This window comes from Cetorhinus maximus, chromosome 3, assembly GCF_964194155.1.
Source record: "Cetorhinus maximus chromosome 3, sCetMax3.hap1.1, whole genome shotgun sequence".
Lineage (NCBI taxonomy): Eukaryota > Metazoa > Chordata > Chondrichthyes > Lamniformes > Cetorhinidae > Cetorhinus > Cetorhinus maximus.
Genome location: NC_135881.1, coordinates 105,012,748 through 105,035,127, shown reverse-complemented (window position 1 = coordinate 105,035,127; position 22,380 = coordinate 105,012,748). Strand labels below are relative to the sequence as shown.

At 42.2% G+C, this 22,380-nt stretch overlaps 1 protein-coding gene across 1 annotated transcript in view; it reads right to left on the bottom strand.

Annotated features, from left to right (window-relative positions):
- Nucleotides 1-1,602: 1,602 nt before the first annotated feature.
- nxph1 (neurexophilin 1) overlaps nucleotides 1,603-22,380 on the bottom strand; it is a 129,148-nt gene continuing 108,370 nt past the window's right edge. Inside the window, exon 2 of the mRNA XM_078535017.1 lies at nucleotides 1,603-2,755. Within this exon, the coding sequence (XP_078391143.1) occupies nucleotides 1,994-2,755 (762 nt within the window). The 3' untranslated portion in view covers nucleotides 1,603-1,993. The remainder of the gene's footprint in view (nucleotides 2,756-22,380) is intronic.

The following is a 22,380-nucleotide window of genomic DNA, read 5'->3' as shown; positions in this document are numbered from 1 at the left end:
CGGGCCAATTAAGGCCCGCCCAGCATGAAACACGAGCGGCAGTGCTCAGTGTTGCCTGTGCAGGTTGGGGAAGGAGGGTGAGCAGGGCGATTGCAAACTTCGCGTGTGCATGCTTAAGAATCTCCGAGGCATAGAGCTATCTCAGGGTGATGAAGAATTTTCAAAGAAAAGAATAAAGATATGAAAAATGTAATAAAACATGTCCCCTCATGTGACTGTCACATGGGCAGGGACATGTTATTAATTAAATTTTAAATTTTTTATTTCATTTTTATTTGCTTTAAGGAACCTCATCCCGCCTGTGGATGAGGTTTCCTAAAAAGTGCAAAGGCTGCTTGGCCTTTTCACCTGTCTGCCAACTGTAAGGTTGGACAAGAGGCACAAAATGTCAGTCAATTGCTACTTTAATGGCCTTAACAGGCCTTTTAATTTTCGGCGGACACACTGCCGATTCCCATGTGCGCTCACCAACCGGAATATCGCGCAACTGCGCATTGACATCAGGACATTCGCCCGACGTCAATGGGCATCATTTTACACTCGAGCGGGTCAGTCGCGCGCTCGCCCAGCAAGGTAAAAATTTTGCCCCGTGTGTGGATACCACCTCAATATATAAATTAGCTGATCTTGCATGAGTTAGTAGTGTCTAGGACAGCCATGCACAATACTGTGTTAGCAGACCCATGACATAGAAATTCAGCCTTAAAAAATCATTTTTTTTTTTTACAAATGCCAGAATTTTCTTCCTATACCAATATCAATTGTGATTTTAAGAAATTAACCTAATAGTTTTTACTATGGTTAGTGATTCTATACTACTGTCTAGGGTTGATCTTGACTTTTTGTGATACTGCAAAATAGGTGAAAGTGAGTTGACAGCTTGTTTTACATCGGTCCTGATACATATTTCCACTGAAGTCAATAAAAATAAAAAGCTGGAGAGAAGTAAATGGACTGCAACTTGGTATCACCCATTTTGCATTAATGTCCAGAACGAGGATCTACCCCTCTGACTTTCTCTGGTATCAACTGGTATTCTTTATAAACATTATACTTTTTTAAAAACATACTTACCAAATCATTGATAAATTAGCAGAACATGTCTTTCTGAAAGAGAACAGGATTTTGATCACAGCATTAATAAATCGATCTTAATTCCATGTCTAAACAGTTATAGATGTGTGTACAGTTTCAATTGCAATGTAAGGTGGGATTATAAATTGCTGTGTTTTTGGAGTCTGTTTCTGAGAATGGATACTTGAAAAACATGACTGGATTCAGCTTTGGTAGCAGTTGAATATATTTATCAAACAGCAGTGTGGCAGCAACTAACATTGTGGCATGTGCCACTAATCAAAATAATCATCCATGAGTACCCAATGGAAGTAGTTGTATCAGCAGTGATGCAAAACACTTGTTCTGAGTGGAAATTTGTATTTGTTCAGAAGTCTCACTCTGCAAGATCTATTAGGATAAGATCCTGGAGCAGAAGTAAAATGTGTATATAAAATGTGTACACACATTCATCAACCAAAGAAGCAAAGTCTTAGGATAAGTTTCAAGAAATATTGATGTGACATAATTGGAGGGTATCCACATTTTCAAACTGAAATCTTTTAGTATTTTATTCCTATTTACATATCATATCTTCCAGAAATAAAATACTTTAATACAGCGATGAGTAATATGGTATATGTATACCTCTTAAATTGTTCCTTCACCAGTTACATTAATCTTAATAATTTTTTGTACATGAGTTTGTTGTAAGCTATAACGGCTACACAAATAAAAGGTTATTTTTCATTTCATTTGTTCTTAAAACCATAAACAAGCAAGAGAGACAGTTACAAGTTAATGTTCATAGGTAGCTCAAATAACACTGGATAAACTATATACAGTACAAACCATTCATACAAATGAAGACTAAGATATAGAATTCATTACAATAACATAATTACAGTAACCGTTTTCTCAGACGCCAATCATGTCACCCTCAGCCAGAGGGGAAGTAAGGAGTGTCACTGTGGTAATTGTAATCTGGGCACACTTTCTGCACTAGTTTATAATCTGTACTGTAAAATGAAATATAAATACATATGACTTTAAAGGGTTTGGAGCAGAGCCATGACACATGGCTTTGAGTCTGCTCCTGGTAACAAGTTTTTGATGGATCATAGTTGCAAAGCGTAGTCTTCTTCGCCTTGTCCACTTTCTCGTACTCAATGCGGCAGTTAAATGTCTTTGAATCTTTGGCATCAATCACCGTCTGTTGAGCCAAGTCAAATTCCACAATTTTTGTAGGGGGCACCAGGCTGACAGAAACATTCCCCTGGCCAGTAGAATTATGGCGGAAGTAGACACTAAAGGTACCATTTCCATGGTCCACTATTTTGCCTGTGATGAGTAGGTTTAGCTTAACAGTTTTGATGTTGGAATGAAAGTCTCCCCAGCCAAACATTTTCTTAAACTTGCCTGTTTTGACTATAGGTCGCCTCTTAAGTCGAGGGCGGGGCTCCTTCTGATCTGAGGCATTTCGTAACCAATCCCATATATCCTGGTCAGAGTAAGGTACTGGAGTTTCATAGTGCAGGTCCACAGCAGTAGCATTCTCTTTGCCAGATAATGTCTGTGAAAGCAGGCGGCTGATAGATAGGTCTTTGCTGCTTTCTGTCCATATGTGCTTTTGCGTATTCTTAGGGCTGTCAGTTTTTAGAAGTTCTAATTTTTGAGGATTATTTCCATGAACACAAGCAACCTGCAAGTATGAAAAAAATAGATAATGAGTTTTTGCTCAACAAATGTAGAGTCTCAGTGCACATTTACCAATTTACTGTGGTGACAACATCATCTTACTCACAATAGCAATTATAAAAAGACTTGCATTTACATAGGGCCTGATCACAACTTTCAAAAATATTTCCAAGTATTTCAAATGCAATATAATACTCTGAAATATAGAGACTATTATGTAGACAAATGCCAGTAACCATTCTTCATACAGCAAGACCCTCAAAGCGATAAGATGAAAGAACTGTGATGTGAGAGAGGAATAATAGCCAGAACCTAGGGAGAACGCCTTGTTCTTTAAATAGTGACTGGGGATCTTTAACATGCACCGACATTGCTGGAACAGGCATATGAAGCTTAATATCTCAGCCAAAGGATAGCAGTTCGAACATGCAGCGCTCCTCAGATATTGGGCAGGATTTTTAATCACTGCTAGGGATGGGAAAGGAAGTGGGTGGGTGCTGAAATAATTCCACTGGGTAGCCTGCCTGTTCCCCAGTTCCATCCCACACCCAGGCCACTTTTCCAGAGGGAGGAGCCAAGAAGGGGGAGGGGAGGGCGGGGGTGGATGGATGGGGTGGCAGGGCTACCCGCCCGCAAGTGGTGGATAACCAACTGAACTAATTAAAGGCCTATTGAGGCCTGTTGTCTGAGGCCTTGTGGGATTTTCCAGTCAGTTTCCAGATTCCTGCTGGCAGCAGGAGACAGTACAAATGCTGGGAGGTGGCCTCCCAGCAACAAACCATGGGGCCAGTACTTCAGACACACTTAGAGCACCCTCCCACCCTGCCCCACCAGCCTACCTAGGTGCAGCACCAGCCACAGGTTGACCCATGGAGGGATTCCCTCACCCCACCACAGTAGTGGCCAGCCAGCAAAGGACTTTTTCAATATTAAGTTTGGAAACATTGAAGAAAGGCTGCCTCCATTTGGGAGTGCCTCCTCTTCAAATGCCTACCATGGCATTCTGCTTATCTTCTCAAAGCCTCAAAGCTCCTCACTCTGTTCATTAGCAGTTTGTATAATCGGAGATGTGAATATTTCTGACATCTTTTAAAATCAGTGTTCACCTCTTAAAGGGTTTCGCTGCAGGAAACAATCACTGGAGATTGTGGACAGTGACAGCCAAAACTGAAGCTTCAGGGACCTCCCCAGTTTTCTAAAGCTGCTTTAGATATTTTGGTGGAAGAGGTCAGCAAGAGCAGGGACAGTATTTCTTTCCACAAGGCATCAAGAAGATTTCCTAACTTGAGTCAGAAGAGATGGAAAAGCAGAAGCATTGTCCCCAGGATACAGTTGCAATGCAGAAAGACTGGGCTAGCTAAGGTAAGCCTCCTAACTCATTGCTCTCTGCCTAGCCCTCCACTACCTGTAGCCCCAACATTCTGAAACCTTGCTTCTGCCGATTACCAGCACTCTCCTCCGATCACTACAGTACACTTCACTCCACCTCCTTCAGCTTCTACTAAAGCTTCTGCTGAGTTATTCTCCTATTACTGTCTTTACTTCCTCACATCTTTACCATTTTCACACACCTGCAACGCTATTCTACACTGACAAGCACATCCTCAAAACGCCTCACTACTCTGACACTTGCACAATTCCTTCTTTACTGTGGGGTAGCTCTCAGAATAACGGGCAGCAGGCAGCCCCAGAAAGGTAGCCACATTACATCCATGTGCTGTCACCACTGGAAGAACAGGTGATGGATCTTGTGAACAGGAGACGCACAGGGAGAGTGGCATCTGGCGAGGCTGGATGACAAGTCCTGCAGGGTTTTAAACTATCTATCCCTCCTTCTCACTCGATGCATACTAAATTGTTACTGCTTTCAGAAGCCATTCATCTGTTTCTGTTTCTATTTCCCCATGCTAATAAATCCTAACACTTGCCCCTTTCTTCCATTTCAGGTCCAAAAGGTTTACACATCCCTCATGGAGCAGAAAAAGATGAAGAAGGCAGCCAACATTTTCTTGTTTGACATTCAAGCAAACAAGATTGAGTGCCAACGGTTGGACCGTTCATATGCCAATCTGTTAATGGACGACTGATATTTCAACTACATGTCAAATGTTTGCAAATAAGGTAGAAAATCAATGTAATAATAAACTATCAATTACATAAAAATTGATGCACTATGGATATCTGACACTAGATGGCAAAAGAGCATTTTATAAATATTGTACCATAAAATACTTACAGAACATGTTACAGCCATTTTAATACATAATACATTTAAAATATTAGTTTTTGTCCACTTTGATTTGTTGAATCTTTGGGCTCCTAAAAATGGGACGCAGAAATCTAAATAGAAAATCAATTGCAGATTCACTGATCTAACAATTTCATCAGCAACAGCCCCCGAGAGTCCAAAGAGACGACCCCACCCCACCCCACCCCCAACCCCCCTCCCCCCTTCAAATCTGCAAGAAGTTAGGCAGGAAAAGAAAGCAGCTGTAGAGACAATTTTAAAAACTACAGGAAAAGGAGGCAGCTGCCATGGAGACACAGTCTTACAAAACTGCTGAGATGGTAGGGGGAAGGAGGAGGAAGCTGACAACGCAGCAAAAGAAAGGATTTGCCTGACCATTTGAAACAATATTATCTAATAAGGTGTGCAGCATGTAAATAGGTAAATGTGGGCTATTTTAGGAGAAAAATTCTCTGGTAGGAAGAAGAACTATTTTTAAATTGAACTACTCTCTCCAAAACATTTTTATATTTAATTTTAAGTGTATAGCTGTCCAATCTATGATTCTCTGATTAATTCTCCAATCTTCATCTAAATTCCTTGTTAACAGTTGAATGTTAAATTATACTTCATTTCTTTCTAGGATACTGAGCATAAAGAAACTGAAAAACTCTACTACCTTGACTTAATTTGAGTGTAAACATGTTATGACATACAAACATAGTAACACTTGCTTGAAATTCTCTCCATTATTTTGCTGAGACAGTAACCATGTAAAATAGGTTAAGATGTCCAGTAAAATAGGAAGGATAGGAATTCACGTTGTGCATTAATATCCTATGGCATCATTTCAGGCCATAGTATTTTGTAATACCAGCAGCCACATCTTGTAGTCAAAAATTAGAACAAGATGCATTTTTGTTTGCATAATTAACATAAAACAATAATCTGTTAAAATTAATGTTATATTTTTATGATCATTGCGGATTCAAATTGACATTAGGAGTTCTAAATTGTAATATTCTATAGACTTTAACCTGCTATGGTATGATAGAATAATGAAAGCAGTTGGAAAGATGGATCTTACACATGGCAAAATCCAACCATTTCAGTGTATTGCTACAAAACATGTCCCTTTCTCAGGCAACTGAAGTTCATTATCTCATCTAGGACAACACAGAGTGATTCTTCTTGAGATCTTCTGCAGTGCTCTAGAGCTTCAAGTGATTTTAGCAATTGGAAGATCATGAGAAAGTATTTTTAATGTAGAGATGTGCTTCCTTGTGCTATTATAATATTCTTAACAGTTATTCCAGTGATTATAAAAAAAAAACAAGAAAGTAAACAACAAAAATAAAATATACGTTAAATTAACAAAAACTAAGAGAATGCTGTGATTGAAGCTACTTATAAAATATGCAATGGAAACAATCTCAAGAAATCATAACGCTACAAGAGGAATTGATCAATAACAAAAGCAACATTTCAAGGAGAAAATAAACCGTTTGCAAACCACTAAAATTCCCTATCCTTATAACAATTTTTAATACCTCTTCTAGCAGACCATACTGTAGCTATTGTTGTAACCTCAGCTACTCATGTTTAAATCCTGTGCGTTAAATTAGAATAAAGTGGAATTACTAAGCAAAGTTGTAAACTTAGGTTACTTCCAGCAACCGCCAGAAACTGTTTCTCATTCTAATTTATTTTTCTTCCTATTCACGATATTATGCAAAAAAAACGTGTGCAGAACAGCTCAGTTATAACTTACTTACATGGATGCCTAACATCTTAGTTCTGTGTTTCAAAATTTCCCCTTCTAATAAAAACCCTCTTGTTGTTATAATATTTAATTCTTTGGGACTAACTACTTCAGCTTCTCATAGAACATTCCTTTTCCTGACTGGAATAAATCTAAGTCTGTGCAATATAACTTCAAGTATCATTACAGTAAAGAGAGAATATCTCATAACCAACAGTGAAGACAGAAGCAAAATGTTTGTTCATTTTTTTCCACCATTTCCTTATTATTTACTATTAACTCCCCACTGTCACTCTCCAGAGGACCAACACTCACTTTACTTATTTGTTTCCTTTTTAAATACCTGTAGAAACTCTTGGTATACGTTTTTAACTTTCTAGCTTCTTCTCATGCTCAAATTTCTTTCTCCTGATTAACCTTTTAGTCATCCTCTTTATATTCTTTATATTCTGACCAATCATCTGACCTGCCACTCATCTTTGCGCAGTTATATGCATTTCCCTTAAGTTTGATGCTTAGCTTCTTTAGTTAACCACGGATGATGGGCATTCCCCTTAGAATTTTCTTTATAGTAGGAATATACTTATTCTGAGTATTTTGAAATATCCCCTTAAATATCTAGTTTAGTGGGTATCTAATGGGTAAGTACCATATTTCATGCCATTCCATATATTTGATTGCTGAATCTCTCAGTGAGATACCGTTAGATCAAAGTTTTTGGAGGAGCAGAGCATCCGCTCGGACATCTAAAAGTGCATGTGCAGACGCCAGAAGTTGCAGTCTAATTTAACCCCTCATGACAAGTGCTCTAAAGCCTCACCATTATTTTGAGTCATAGAATTATAAAGTACAGAACCAGGCCCTTCGGCCCATCGTGCCTGTGCTGGTCATCAAGCACCTATCTACTCTAATCCCATTTCCAGCACTTTGTCCATGGCCCTGTATGCTATGGCATTTCAAGTGCTCATCTAAATACTTATTATTATAAATATTTCTACACACAATCTGGGTCTTTATATTTAACAGTTCAAAATCTCACCATCAACAGGAAAAAGTGTTATTACATAATTGAACTGCAGAACAAATATGCAGTAGCACTCTCACAAGGCCTCACGAAACTCACAAGAACATCTATCATTTATGACTTCCTCCTCAATAAACATGTTAAGGTATACGATTCATATGTTCTCATGGCACATTTATACTGAGCCTTTAGTGTCTGCATTGCATGGTAGCAGCAGAGCCATATAAAGCTACCAGTGCAGGCTGCTACTGGTGCCAACAAGATTGTCTCTAAGAGATGATCTTGCTTCACTTCTCTTTGTTCCAAACAAAACAACAACTCCAGCAGAAAGCTCATTTTTTAAACTTAAAATTTCCAAAGACCTAGTGGCACAGCTGGCCTCCTTTCAATTTCTACTGATTGCAAAGTACTGATAGTTCCATCATAAGTTCATTGCAATCAACAGGAACTGGCCAACCAAATGTCATTAACCTGTACTCATGTGTAGAGCTGTCTTGCCATATTTCACTGCAATGTGAGTGGGCAATGCAAAGAGCTGCTCTCACTGGAGGGAGGTGGCAAAGGGCAGGGGGGTTGGGCAGTACAAAGTGTAAAGGTCTCTCAGTAACACTCATTGTATTGTTCCAAAGAAAGTGTTAGGAGATTGAGCTGCGCTGTTTTTCAACCAAATAAATGGTGTCATTGCTGCTGTTACTTGGATGTATTTTCACATCAAATTAACTCAACTGATAATTTATGTGCAGATCATCGATTGCCCTTGCTGAATTTCTGGCATTCCATTTACAAGGTTTCGGTTTACAGGTGATTATGCAACAATTTCGTAGCCCATTTCCACGTGTTGAGAAACCACCCAATTGATTTGACATGTGAAGACTGAGAAGAAAAGATGGGGAAATATTTGCTTCTTCTGATAAATGTTGCAGCTCAGTAGCACAAAACATTCTCAAGAAATTATCTTGCTTGTCTGACTGCCTCCTCGATAAAAGTGAAGGGCATAAGGGAATTTTATGTATATATATATATATATATATATAGTACAAAATTGTGATCGATACTTCTAGCATATCATTATTAGACATTTACTTGTTTAATCAGCTGGAGTGCCTTTACTCCATAGGCATTATTTTTGAGTTATTGATTATTCTACAGTACTTGAACCCCATATATTAACAAATTTCAGTTGTGCCTTTTGAAAATAATTGAACATCCATCTACCCTTAGTTGAATAGGATAGAAAAGATTTTAAGCTTTAGAAGGTTGTGATATTCCTAAATAGAAATATGAGCTTAAAATAACCTTCAAATCAGTGACTTTCCCCTTCCTATAGGCTTGGGCTATCTTTATTCTGAGGGGGCCTGTGGCCCTGATAATAACTCCGAGTCTTGTTCAAGGAGGATGAGATATTGAATTGAAATTAGTAGTGTCCCAGCTTAGTAGCATCCCTGATCATCAGAGATGGAGAGTTTGGGACTTCACAGCTACCTGGCGACAGAATTAAGTATCATTGACTGACATGTCATACAACACACAATCATGCTGACTTGATTTCAAAATTAAGTGAAATAGGATTATTTTCATAACACTAATTTGCAATATTCCTTCCTCACAGGTACTAGTTCATGTCTTTTCTCCTCACTAGGGCCTTCACAGTAGCAATCATTGGTCTCTTGGACAATGAATCCTCAGAGTAGCTGATTCCTTCTGAGGGTTCTGTGTCACAGGAATTATCCTTACTATGTACCAACACAGATACTCGCACTTTGCCCAATCAGGCAATTTGTTGATTCTTCACCTGGTGATTCACAGTTTACAAATGAGCAAGAGCAGACAGTGGTGACAGGGACAGCTCTGGAGGGAGCTGTCAGGCTCTCAGGCTGCTCAGCTGGACCCACATGCTGTACCTCTGGATTCATCGATGAAAAGGATGATCAATAAGGGGCAGCCGAAAATCTGTGACATACTGACAGGTCTTCCAAAAGAAAAAAGAAAAGAAAGCCTTCCATGCACACTGTCCATGATTACAAAGAAAATGGAAGAGTTCAGCTCAAGCATGAGTGGGTTGATGCCACAGGGCAGTGCGAGGATGACTTCTTCCATGGATAGATTTGCCAACTCTTGGGAGCATCAGTCGTACCAATCAAATGAGGCCACGCAGGCCTTGACCACAGCTGTGTAGACCATGGGTGCCCAGTGCCTTTTTCATCTTGAAGCTCCAATCCTCACTGCTGGGCAATGTTGTGCAGATCGCAGCATACCACGATCATTCTGGAGATCCTGGCTGATGAGTACTAAAGAGCATCTCCAGTCTGTCCAGGCACCAGGGATGCATCTTGATCATGCTGAGCACTTGTCCAATGATACACGTGATGTTCATATGACTGTTATCGTACCACTTTTGGGGTTTATTGGTAGGATTCCTCATAGGTGCCATCAGCCTAACAGCCACCCTTTGAGTCTGTTGGCAGGTTCAAAGAGGTTGGGGAACTTGGACAGCTGCAAGCAAATGGATTCCCTAGCTGTTTAAAAACACTCCTGGTTGACCTGGAAGTGCAGAGATTGGCACATATGTGCAGCTGATTCTGCCCTCAGCTAAAGTCAGCTAGACCGCAAACTTGAACACTGATCCTTCCAATTAACATCATGACAGCTGAAGTTGGCATAACTACCGGCCCTGGCAAAGAATCCATCAGTCACCTTTCATATGTGTTTGCGTGTCAATGACTGGGAGATCATGGAAATGTCACCAGAAGGATCCAGAGGCAAAATTGTTGAAGGCAGTGGTCATGTTCATAGCCACTGGTAATGCAAAGTCAGTAAGCAGCAGGTTTTTTTTTGGAGGTGGCAGATATACACCATCACCTGACATGACAACCTCCACTTGTGGATGCATTGCTTTTCCAAGTGATCGAGGACGCTGAGCCTCGGCCTAACACCCTGTTACACAGGTAGTACCTCCTTCAAGCTCCACCCTTCTGCTCCCCTCACTGCTGACCATCTGCTACTACTGCTGCGTTTATCAACCTTTAGTTTAGCATAGCAAATTTTTCATGCAAGATCAAGATTTTTCTCCCACACTTTTTTCACAAATCTGTGACATGCTATTCTTAAAGCAATGATCCTGGTCTCCAGAGGAGGAAGAATCTTGAACTTCAATTTGGAGACAAAAACCTCCTGCAACAAAATATATGGCAAGCATAGCATTGAGAAGCAAACTATTTTTATTCTAATTTTCAAATATAACTAATGGCTCTACATTGTCCACTGTGAATGACATTACTGCTGCCTTTCTGCAAGTAGCATAACTACTGATACAATAGCAACACATTGGCCCTGTTCTTCCAATCTCCAGATGCTTGTACCCCAGAGATACCCCAGAAGATCCACTGGGGAATGCCTCAAAGTCCTACACAAGGACTGCATGGGAATTGCCCAGGGAAGTTTCAACTTCCCCCAGTGGGCAATTCCCCAGCATTTGGAACCCGCTAAAGTTGGTTGTGACTCACTTAGCAGAATATTTACCCAGGAAAAGTTAGAAGTATTAAAACCAGTTCTAACTCCTGGGTAACTATACTAGTAAACACCCCGACTCCCCACTGGACTCTCCGACTACACTCCCAACCACCCGACTACCCCCAACCCTTTGACTAAATCCCGACCCCTACCCCGAAAGAAACTACCCCCCACCACCTGACTACCCCCCGGCTAATCCCCGCCTTCCCGACTACCCTCCTTACCCCCAACTAATCCTGGCACCACCCCCCCCCCCCCCCCCCCACCAACTAACCCCCACCCCTGACTATGCTCACATTAACACCCCACCCCCACACCTGACTACCTCCCCACCCCCCAACTACCCAGCCACCACTAACTCCCCTCCCACCACCACTCTCCACTACCCCACACCACTAATTATCCCCCATAACCCCTCACGAACCCCAGCCACAACTCCCGGCCCCATCCCCTGACCCACCATACCCACTCATCCAGTTGCCTTACATACTTACCTTCTCTCCGTAGCTTCTCAAGGTGGCATTTAACCAAAGGAACATTTAAGTTTACCAGAATACAGCAGTTAGTGCCATAAAAAGGGGGTGTGGGTTGGCCCCCCCCAACACTCCTACACTACAAGGGAAGGACTCCAGGAACAGGTTTGCTCTACATTTCTCAGGAGGCCTAGTTCGGAAGTCTGAGCCAGAAATGTGGAGCTCCGGTCTAAGGTAAGAAAGTAGGAGCGAAGTGGCAATCAGACGGTGATTGTCACTTCTCAGAAGATTTGGCCCACAGTCCTGAAGCTATGTGATTCTGCAATTCTGCACTACTAGCAGGCAGCTACTCTCGTAATGGGCAGAATTTTTAGCTCAGCGAGCGGGCGCGTGCCTGACCCAGCCTGGTGTGAAATCACGCGAGATGACGTCAGGTGAGTGCTCGCACGATATTTCGATTGGCAGGCGCGCGCAAAAGTCGGAAGCGTGCCGGCTGGCAATGAAGAGGCCAATTAAGGTCATTAGTGGCGCAATTGTCTTTAATTTTACGTTGCCCATCCAACCTCACGGTTGGCAGACAGTCGAATCATCCAGGCAGCCTTTATATTTTTCATGAAACCTCATCCAAGGGCAGGATAGGGTTTCCGTTATTAAATGAAAGAGAAAGAAAAATCTGTGGACAGCATTCTTATCATGTATATGTTCGGGTGACTGGTTGTGATGCTTGGACATTTTTTTCCTGATTTTTAAAACTTTATTTAATGCTTTTCAGGTCTTCTGCTCCCTGAGGCAGCTCTCTACCTTCAAGGAGCTTTCTGTCAGCGCTCGCCAACACCCGCGCTGACGTCAGCTTCCACCCTCCTCCTGCCCCTGCTCCCCCAGTTTCTCAGCACGTACTTCACGCTGGCTGGCTGTTAATTGGCCAGCCAGCATGAAATCGCGGTTAGGGGCCGATTGCGGTCAGCAGTTCATTCCCCAGCCACTCCCAGATCGCGCCTGCCACCGGCCTAAAATTTCTGCCCAATAAGTGTGTTGAATATTCAGAACTATAATGCAGCCCTATTTCCTGCTCATTTTCTATCTGCTTGTCTGCTGGAAGTGTATGATCAATAAAAACAGCACATGCCCCACTGGCCTTCTGGTCTATCCAAAGTTGAAGTGTCTGCTAAAAGCTCACTATCTAAATGAACACATGAAGAATGGTCACCTAGGCGAGGTTTCAAAAAGCTGCTAATGCTTCTGGAAATAAGAACCAAGAGAGCATATTTTAGGATCTGTATGACTCAGACATATACACGAACCACACAAGTGATTAAAGATACTAGAGAGGTCATCTCCACTAACCATTGCAAAGAGAGACAATGATTGAAGGATTGAGAAAATATAGACAAACTTCAAGCCAAAAACAAAATAGATAAAGAATATGTACAAAATGTCCTCATAGTCACAATAGAATTAACTGGCATGTTGAGGTTCAACATTCAATCTGATCCGAGTTCCTAGCTTTTCCAGTAGTATGACATGCAACAGATAATATAAGGAGCCAAATCTTCGGTTTCCAGATCGTCAGAGACCGGACGTATGACTAAAGATGTGCATCAAGACCCTGTGGAGGTCCTGATGACTGGAATGCCATGGGAACTGCCCGGGAGGTTTCAATTCGTGATGTGCAATTCCCCTGCTCCCTAGGACCCTCCACAAATGTTTCCAACACTGTGGTAGAGTAGGAGACTTTGGAAAGTTCCGTGATACCTATCTGTGCAGTTACCCAGGAAATGTTAGACAGATTAAAACCTAGTCTAACAACTGGGTAACTACATAACTGACTCCCCCAATCATCTCCTGACTCCACTTCCCCCCGCCGACTACTGCCCCAGGCCAACCTGACCCATCTACCCCCTCAACCTGACCCAACCCAATAACCGACCCCATCCCAATCTGACCAGGTGGACTACCACCCCCACCCTCCCCGCAACAAAACCAGACCTGACCATCCCCAACGGACTACCACTCCCGACCACCCAACTACCCCACCCCCGAACCAACCCAACTCAACTAAACCACGACGTGACCCATCTACCACCGCACCGCCCCCCCCCCACACACCAACTGGACCAGACCCAACAATCCCCCCCAACCACCGACTACCCTCCCAACCCGACCCGCATTCCCCTCTCAATCCGAAACGACTACACCCTATCTAAACACCCCCCCGACCTAACCCGATTACCTACCCGCCAACCCGAATACTTCCCCGAACCGACCTGACTACCCCGAACCGACCACCCAACTATCCCCCTAACCTACCTGACCTGACTACCGTCCCAGCCTGACTACCCCTTGCCCGCCTGACTACCCCTTGCCCACCTGACTACCCTCCCAATCCAACCCAACTAACCCTCAACCCAACCCCATTACCCCTCTTTATCCGACCTATGACCCCTCCCGATCCAATCCGACTAATCCCGATGAATACATCCCCCTACCCAACCCCACTACCTACCTGCCAACAACCTGACTACCCACCCCTGACCAGACCTCACTAGCCACCTACCACCTCACCCATCAACACACTTACCCACATACCCCCTTACCCAGCACCCACCTTACTTATTTACTCACCTTACCCAATTACCCACCAACCACCTTACCCAATTACCCATTCACCCAGCTACTATCTCACGTACCTACCCTACCCATTCATCCACTCGCCCAACCACTCACTCATTTACTCACATTCAAACTGGATCTTCAAACTTATCATAAGGCAGCTAGTGCCATAAAAAAGGGGATGTGCCCTATATCCCACCGACTCTACTCCACTCCAACGAAGTTTCCTGAAAGATGCCACACTGCTCATTTCTGGGAAGCCAGGCTCAGAAAGTCTCGGTAGAAACACGCAACAACAGAGTCAGGGTAATTTTTGTCTGCAAAGGCAGTCTATTTGTCATTGCCACTGCTCCGAAGATTTGGGCCAATATTTCTGCTCAGCACTTCCAGAATTAAAAGAGACTTTATTTGAAAAGCAAAGAGTGAAATTTGTTTTCTAACACATCCCTATCTAACTCACCGCCTAAGTTTAGGACTCCCAGGGGATCTTAAGCCACATTCCATTGCAACAGAGAAAATGTACAATCCCACATACCATAGCATATCTCCTCACTCACAAGAAGATCCACAAGCCACTAGCTGATATTTGCTTGATGCTCAGTTTAGTCACTGCAGTGTCACTAGGCAATGGAGATTACCACAGACAGAAGCTGAATGCCTATTTTTTTTAAATCTTACATATGCGCAGTGTGATATCTACCTCACAACCAAAGGAAATCAATAGGTTTTTAATATGAAATCCAAGCAATAATCTCCCTAACATTATTTCCCAATTGATACAGTGCAACACAGCAAATGAAGCAATGAACCTGTGTTCTTTCAAAAATAGATTAGGCTGAGCAGGTTTCAATGGGCAGCATTTGAATAGCTGAAGGTCAGAAACTTTGGAGGTGGTGGATGTGCCCCAGGTAGAAAAACATCACAAGGAATTGTGAAACTTTGTACAGGACAAATTGCCTGGAAGAGCAAGAACAGGTGGACAATGTTACATTGTGTGGTCAAGGTCGAGACAGGGTTTTGGGCATTGTCTATTCTCCCAAAGACTGCTTGAGTTTGTAGTTTCTCAAAACCATTACTCTTTATTTACAGAAAGTATTTACACATTTGGACCTCTACACGAGGTTGGAGCTTCTCCGCCATTCAGAACCCTCTTACTTCTCAATCATGTGATCTGTCATCTTTAGCACTTCAGCGTCATGTATGCTTCGGATGTTAACCCTTTACAACTATCTGCACACTCCATCTTCATTTGATACTCCAAATTTTTAACTAATGCAAGCATGCTAAATACCCAGCAACAAGGTAGACTACCAAATGAATGACAAAGAATATTCGATCTTTTCAATAACGCACTGTCCTCTCTCAGATGAAATACAAAGGAATAACATATATTACATGATTGGTGTGATATATTAAAATGTTCCTACACATTGATTTTCAATACAAGGATTATGAATGTGTACACTATAGTACTCAAATGAGTAAAAAAGGTAATTGGGCCTAAACATTCACAATGCACTAGCTGCTCGCAAAACTTTTGAACAATCCAGTGGAGCAACAGGTGCACCAGAGGGAGCATCACTCATCTGAGTATCAATTGTCACCAAACTCACTTACAGCACATACTGCAGGCAATGCCAATATTACTGAAAATATGATAGTCAGAAACACCTCACAAAGTACTGAGCTCACCATGACTACAACTGAATTCAGTTACCTATTTAGGATGCAGTTATACTGACAACTAGGCAAAGTGTTTTGGCACGTGCATCAACACAAATGTGCCAACATAATTCACAACACAGCCCTGAGGAGTCTGCAAAGGATATACAGTAAATCCAACCTAAAGGAAGCAGTGCATGGCAAAGTAGCTCACTGCTTCTGGGTGCCTAGCAGCTTGTAGCTTAAAAGCCGAGGGCATTGGTAACCTTCACTGCCACCAGGAGAATATTGTACTTAGGGAACTGTCAGTCTTCATAAACCAGGTGGCACACCTCAGTCACAGATTCCCTGAGCTGCCATAGGCACTTCTCCTTCATCATGTTCAGGCAGCTGATTCAATTGTATGTGACCCAAGTGATTCCTGTGTCTTGCGTGCCTCAAGGCCCCTGATACTCAGCTCCTTCACCACAATGTGGCTGGCAATTTATGTTAACTCATGCTCACAATCATACAAATGTATGATTGTAATAATTCTCCTTCAAGATAAAGATTTTTTTTTAAAGATTTCCTCACTAAACAAGGACTAGCCTGAATTGTTTTTAGAAATTGAATGCCTCTCCTAGCATCACCTGCTGTCACAATACAGTAATTACAAGAGAAGTCAGCATACTTGCACTTCCTATTAAGTCTCAGTTATAATGTTTTTATTTCTCTTTTTAAAACATGGTGCAATAATAACAACCATCATCCATTCAAAATGTCTCATTGCCTAGAACTTCCATAAGTTGATCATGCAGCTGTATCTATAACCTTGGCTCACAATCGACACAGGAGCCAAAAACTGTACCTATACTCAGGAAAGACAGTAAGAGTTCACACTGATCAATAAAAGGTAACAGTGTGATTCTGATACACATTTCATACCAGTTAATGTTCTTTCCCCATCCAGATGTAATGCTAAATAAAAGTTACAGGTAAATGTACGTGTAATACACACAATTTTCAGATATAAACTTGAATAAAATCATGCAGCATCAAGAATTGTACCATTTAAGGCACCAAAACCAAATAGATAGATGTAAATAAAATATTAGATACAACTGAAATAGCTACTTGAATTCTATGCCAAGTAGTCCAGGAGAAAAAAAGTAAACTTTCCTTAAAAAAGGCATCTGTAATTACAAGTGCGAACCAAGCAGTGAGTTACATAGATCATACTTAGGCTGCAAATATTTGGATCGATCAGCTGTCAGGTTGAAGTGCATATGTGGATGTGATTTAGAAATGTACATGGCCCAATACATGGCCATGTTTGAACAAAGTAAGTATATTTTACTGTCGTGATTAAATTTTAACCAAATGAATTTATATTTTGAAGAAGCAAGGTTTTTACTTAAAGTATCATGCTTTTAGGATGTGCACACTTGCTATATGCCGGAACAAGAGAAGTCTTTTTGGCAGAAGATATTCTACACTAAGTTGTGTTAGCTTAAAGAATGTGATCCTTTTACTCAACCACTGGTGTATCTCATGATTAACAGTGCAGGGGTAGATTTCCTCTGTGCACAATACATAAAGAAATGTTAAATCTCTGCTTTATTAATAGGTGTATGATTTTGTTGCATATAGCATAGAGAAAAATCTTCCATCTGTTCCAAATATTATCTATTGATTTAGTTAAATGGTCCCTAAAAGTACCTAGAAATAGAAGATTGTGCATGAAACTGATGAAATTTTTCAATTAACTAAAAACAGAAATATAAGGGGTAATTTAAACACCCCAAAATAGGTGCAAAGTTGAAATATTTCACCCAAACTCAACCCACCCACTTTTGGTTTTTATGAGGCGGGATGGGTGTGGGCAACCAACCAGTTATTAGGAGGAGGGGCTATATTTAAATATTTTAACGAGGCTGTGTCCTAAGATTTTCTTTCTAGCCAGGTGGATTTTTCAGACCTCAGGAAGGGAGACAAGGACTGTTGGATGGAACAGCTAAATGCCTTTCTAGCACTGCTTGTGGGCCAAGAGGAAGAGGAGCGCTTCCCCCCAGTCTACCATGTTTATTAAGCTCCTTAGTGATTGGGCACTCACCCTCCCCACCCATCCTGACAATCCAATGCCCCCCCACCTGCCCCCCCACTGTTCTGCCCCCCACCGCTCTGCCGAGATTTCCAGCACACTGCCTTGTCCACCTTAGCTCCCTGCAATCACCCCTACAGCACCCACCCCATCAGATAATTCTAGAGCCACCTAAAATCTTCTACCCTTTTCTCCCATTCTCTTCAATAACCGCCTATATTAATAACCACCATCTGCACCCCCCAACCCCACCCTGATCTATCACTCCCTTCACCATTCTCCCTGGATGTGGCCTGATGGCAAAGGTCTACTCACCCACTAGCCAGCCACCCTCTAAATCTGGCTATCTACAACCAGGAAGTGGATACCAAAATGGTAATTAGGTCCTTCAATGAAATCCGTTCATCCGCATTTCTTGGTCTCAAAACAGCCTCCCCCGTCCCACTCCCTTTTCGTAAATATCAGGGCCAAACTCACAATCTCTCTCAAAACATTATTGTTCTCTAATCTTTTCCCAGCTTTCCCAGCTTTCTAAGCTAACTGAAGCTGGTGTTAATTATGGCCAATCACACAAGATGAACAGAATATGTTCAAACATCGTATAACGTTGGAGTCATATGTAGCACAAAGGAAGATGGTTGTGGTTGTTGGAGGTCAGTCATCTCAGCTCCAGGACATCACTGCAGGAGTTCCTCAGGGTAGTGTCCTCAGCCCAACCATCTTCAGCTGCTTCATCAATGACCTTTCTTCCATCATAAGGACAGAAGTGGGGATGTTCGCTGATGATTGCACAATGTTTAACATCATTCGCGACTCCTCAGATACTGAAGCAGTCCATGTCCAAATGCAGCAAGACCTGGACAATATCCAGGCTTGGGCTGACAAATGGCAAGTAACATTTGCGCCACACAAGTGCCAGGCAATGACCATCTCCAACAAGAGAGAATCCAACCATCGCCCCTTGATGTTCAATGGCATTACCATCACTGAATCCTCCACCATCAACATCCTGGGGGTTACCATTGAACAAAAACTGAACCGGACTAGCCATATAAATACTGTGGCTACAATAGCAGGTCAGAGGCTAGGAATCGTGCAACGGGTAACCCACCACCTGACTAAAGCCTGTCCACCATCTACAAGGCACAAGTCAGGAGTGTGATGGAATGCTCCCCACTTACCTGGATGAGTGCAGACCCCACAACACTCAAAAAGCTTGACACCGTCCAGGACAAAGAGTCATAGTCAGAGTCATAGAGGTCTACAGCACAGAAAAAGGCCCTTCGGCCCATGGAGTCTGCGCCGGTCAAACAAGTACCTAACTATTCTAATCCCATTTTCCAGCATTAGGCCCATAGCCTTGTATGCCAAGGCATCACAAGTGCTCATCCAAATGCTTCTTAAATGTTATGAGGGTTTCTGCCTCTACCAACCTTTCAGGCAGAGAGTTCCAGATTCCCACCACCCTCTGGGTGAAAAAATTCTTCCCCACATCCCCTCTAAACCTCCTGCCCCTTACCTTAAATCTATGTCCCCTGGTTATTGATCCCTCCACCAAGGGGAAAAGTTCCTTCCTGTCTACCCTATCTATGCCCCTCATAATTTTATACATCTCAATCATGTCCCCCCTCAATCTCCTCTGCTCCAGGGAAAATAACCCCAGTCAATCCAATCTCTCCTCATAACTAAAACTCTCCAGCCTAGGCAAAATCCTGGTAAATCTCCTCTGCACTCTCTCTAGTGCAATCACATCCTTCCTATAATGCGGATTCCAGGACTGCATGCAATACTCAAAGCAGCCCGCTTGATTGGCACCACATCCACAAACATTCACTCCCTCCACCACCAACGCATAGTAGCAGCAGTGTGTACCATCTACAAGATGCACTGCAGGAATTCACCAAGGCTCCTTCGACAGCACCTTCCAAACCCACAACCGCTACCATCTAGAAGGACAAGGGTAGCAGATAGAACACCACCACCTGAAAGTTCCCCTCCGAGTCACTCACCATCCTGACTTGAAATTGGAAACTTGATGCCGTCCCTTCATTGTTGCTGGGTCAAAATCCTGGAACTCCCTTCCTAACAGCACTGTGGGTGTAAATACACCACATGGACTGCAGTGTTTCAAGAAAACAACTCACCACCACCTTCTCAAGGGCAACTAGGGATGGGCAATAAATGCTGGCCCAGCCAGCGAAGCCCACATCCTATGAATGAATTTTTTAAAATGTGTACGAAGATGTATGTGTACAGGTAATCGTTAGCAAACCAGATATACTGAAACCTCTTGCAAGGGTATTAATGGACATCAAAAATGAAGAATTGAAATGAATTGGTCTAAATTAAGTCAAATTTGGATTTAAGTTACTTCAGAATCATAAGTAAAAAAACCACACCAGAGGCACAAGATTAGCCTTGTGGAGTCACACGACTTTGTACAATTGCTTCAGAAAGTTTTCCATACAAAGTACAATCTTTTACGGCCAGTATCCCTGACTGAATTTATTATAAATGTTTTATCCCTTTGAATTTCTTTTCATTTAAACTTTGTGATTTATTGACCTCGTGTTTCAAACTTATGGATAGTGATTTGCAGTTGATTGATTCCATCAGAAAGCAGTTGAGCAGCACAACTTACTGTCTCCTTGTCTAATGGAATCTGTCCAATATTCAACCAATTTTCATGGTTGTGACTCATTCCCATAATGTCACAGGTGGGTGTGTGACTTGGGTGAAGGGAGGTCATAAGTAATCAATTAAGTAAAAGGAAAAAAATGTGTGGATGGGTAAGGAGTAGGCCAGAAAAGTCTTGTGGAGCAAAGAGTATTCGTGCCCTTCATGGACCCCAAAATTCTCAAACCATGGGTCGAATTTTCTGTTCTGGAGATTAAGTTCAGTAAGTGGAAGGCATTCAAAGGTGAAATTTTGAGAGTGCAGAGTTTGCATGTTCCTGTAAGGATTAAAGGCAAAGTTAACAGGCATAGGGAACCTTGGTTTTCAAGGGATATTGGCGATCTGGTTAAGAAGAAGAGAGAGGTGTATAGCAGGTATAGGCAACAAGGAGCAAATGAGGTACTTGTAGAGTATAGAAAATGTAAGAAAATACTAAAGAAGGAAATCAGAAAGGCAAAAAGAAGACATGAGGTTGTTTTGGCAGATAATGTGAAGGTAAATCCGAAGGGTTTCTACAAGTATATTAGAAGTAAAAGGATAGTAAGGGACACAATTGGTCCCCTTGAAGATCAAAGTGGTTGTCTATGTGTGGAGCCTCACGAAATGGGGGAGATCTTAAACAGCTTTTTTGCTTCAGTATTTACTCAGAAAACTGGCATAGTGCATAAGGAAGGAAAGGAAACAAGCAGTAGTGTCATGGAACATATAGAGATTAAAGAGATGGAGGTGCTTGCTGCCTTACAGCGAATAAAGGTAGATAAATCCACTGGGCCAGACATGATATTCCCTTGGACATTGAGGGAGACTAGTGTAGAAATTGCAGGGGCCCTGGCAGAAATATTTAAAATGTCCTTAGCCACGGGTGAGGTGCCGGAGGATTGGAGGGTAGCTCATGTTGTTCCGTTGTTTAAAAAAGGCTCCAAAAATAAACCAGGTAATTACAGGCCAGTGAGCCTGACGTCATTGTAGGTAAATTATTGGAAGGTATTCTGAGAGATCGGATATACAATTATTTGGACAGCCACGGCTGATTAAGGATAGTCAGCATGGCTTTGTGCGTGGTAGGCCGTGTTTAACGAACCTTGTAGAGTTTTTCACAGAGGTTACCAAGAAAGTAGATGAAGGAAAGGCTGTGGATGTTGTCTACATGGACTTTAGTAAGGCCTTTGACAAGGTCCCACATGAGAGGTTAGTTCAGAAGGTTCAGACACTTGGTATCCATGGAGAGGTTGTAAACGGGATTCGAAATTGGCTGTCTGGGAGAAGACAGAGAGTGGTAGTGGATGATTACTTCTCAGACTGGAGGTCTGTGACTAGTGGTGTGCCTCAGGGATCTGTGCTGGGACCATTGTTGTTTGTTGTCTACATCAATGATTTGGATGATAATGTGGTGAATTGGATCAGCAAGTTTGCTGATGACATTAAGATTTGAGGCGTTGTGGACAGCAAGGAAGGCTTTCAAAGCTTGCAGAGGGATCTGGACCAACTGGAAAAATGGGCCAGAAAATGGCAGATGGAATTTAATGCAGAAAAGTGTGAGGTGTTGCATTTTGGAAGGACAAACCAAGGTAGGACATACACAGTAAATGGTAGGGCACTGAGGAG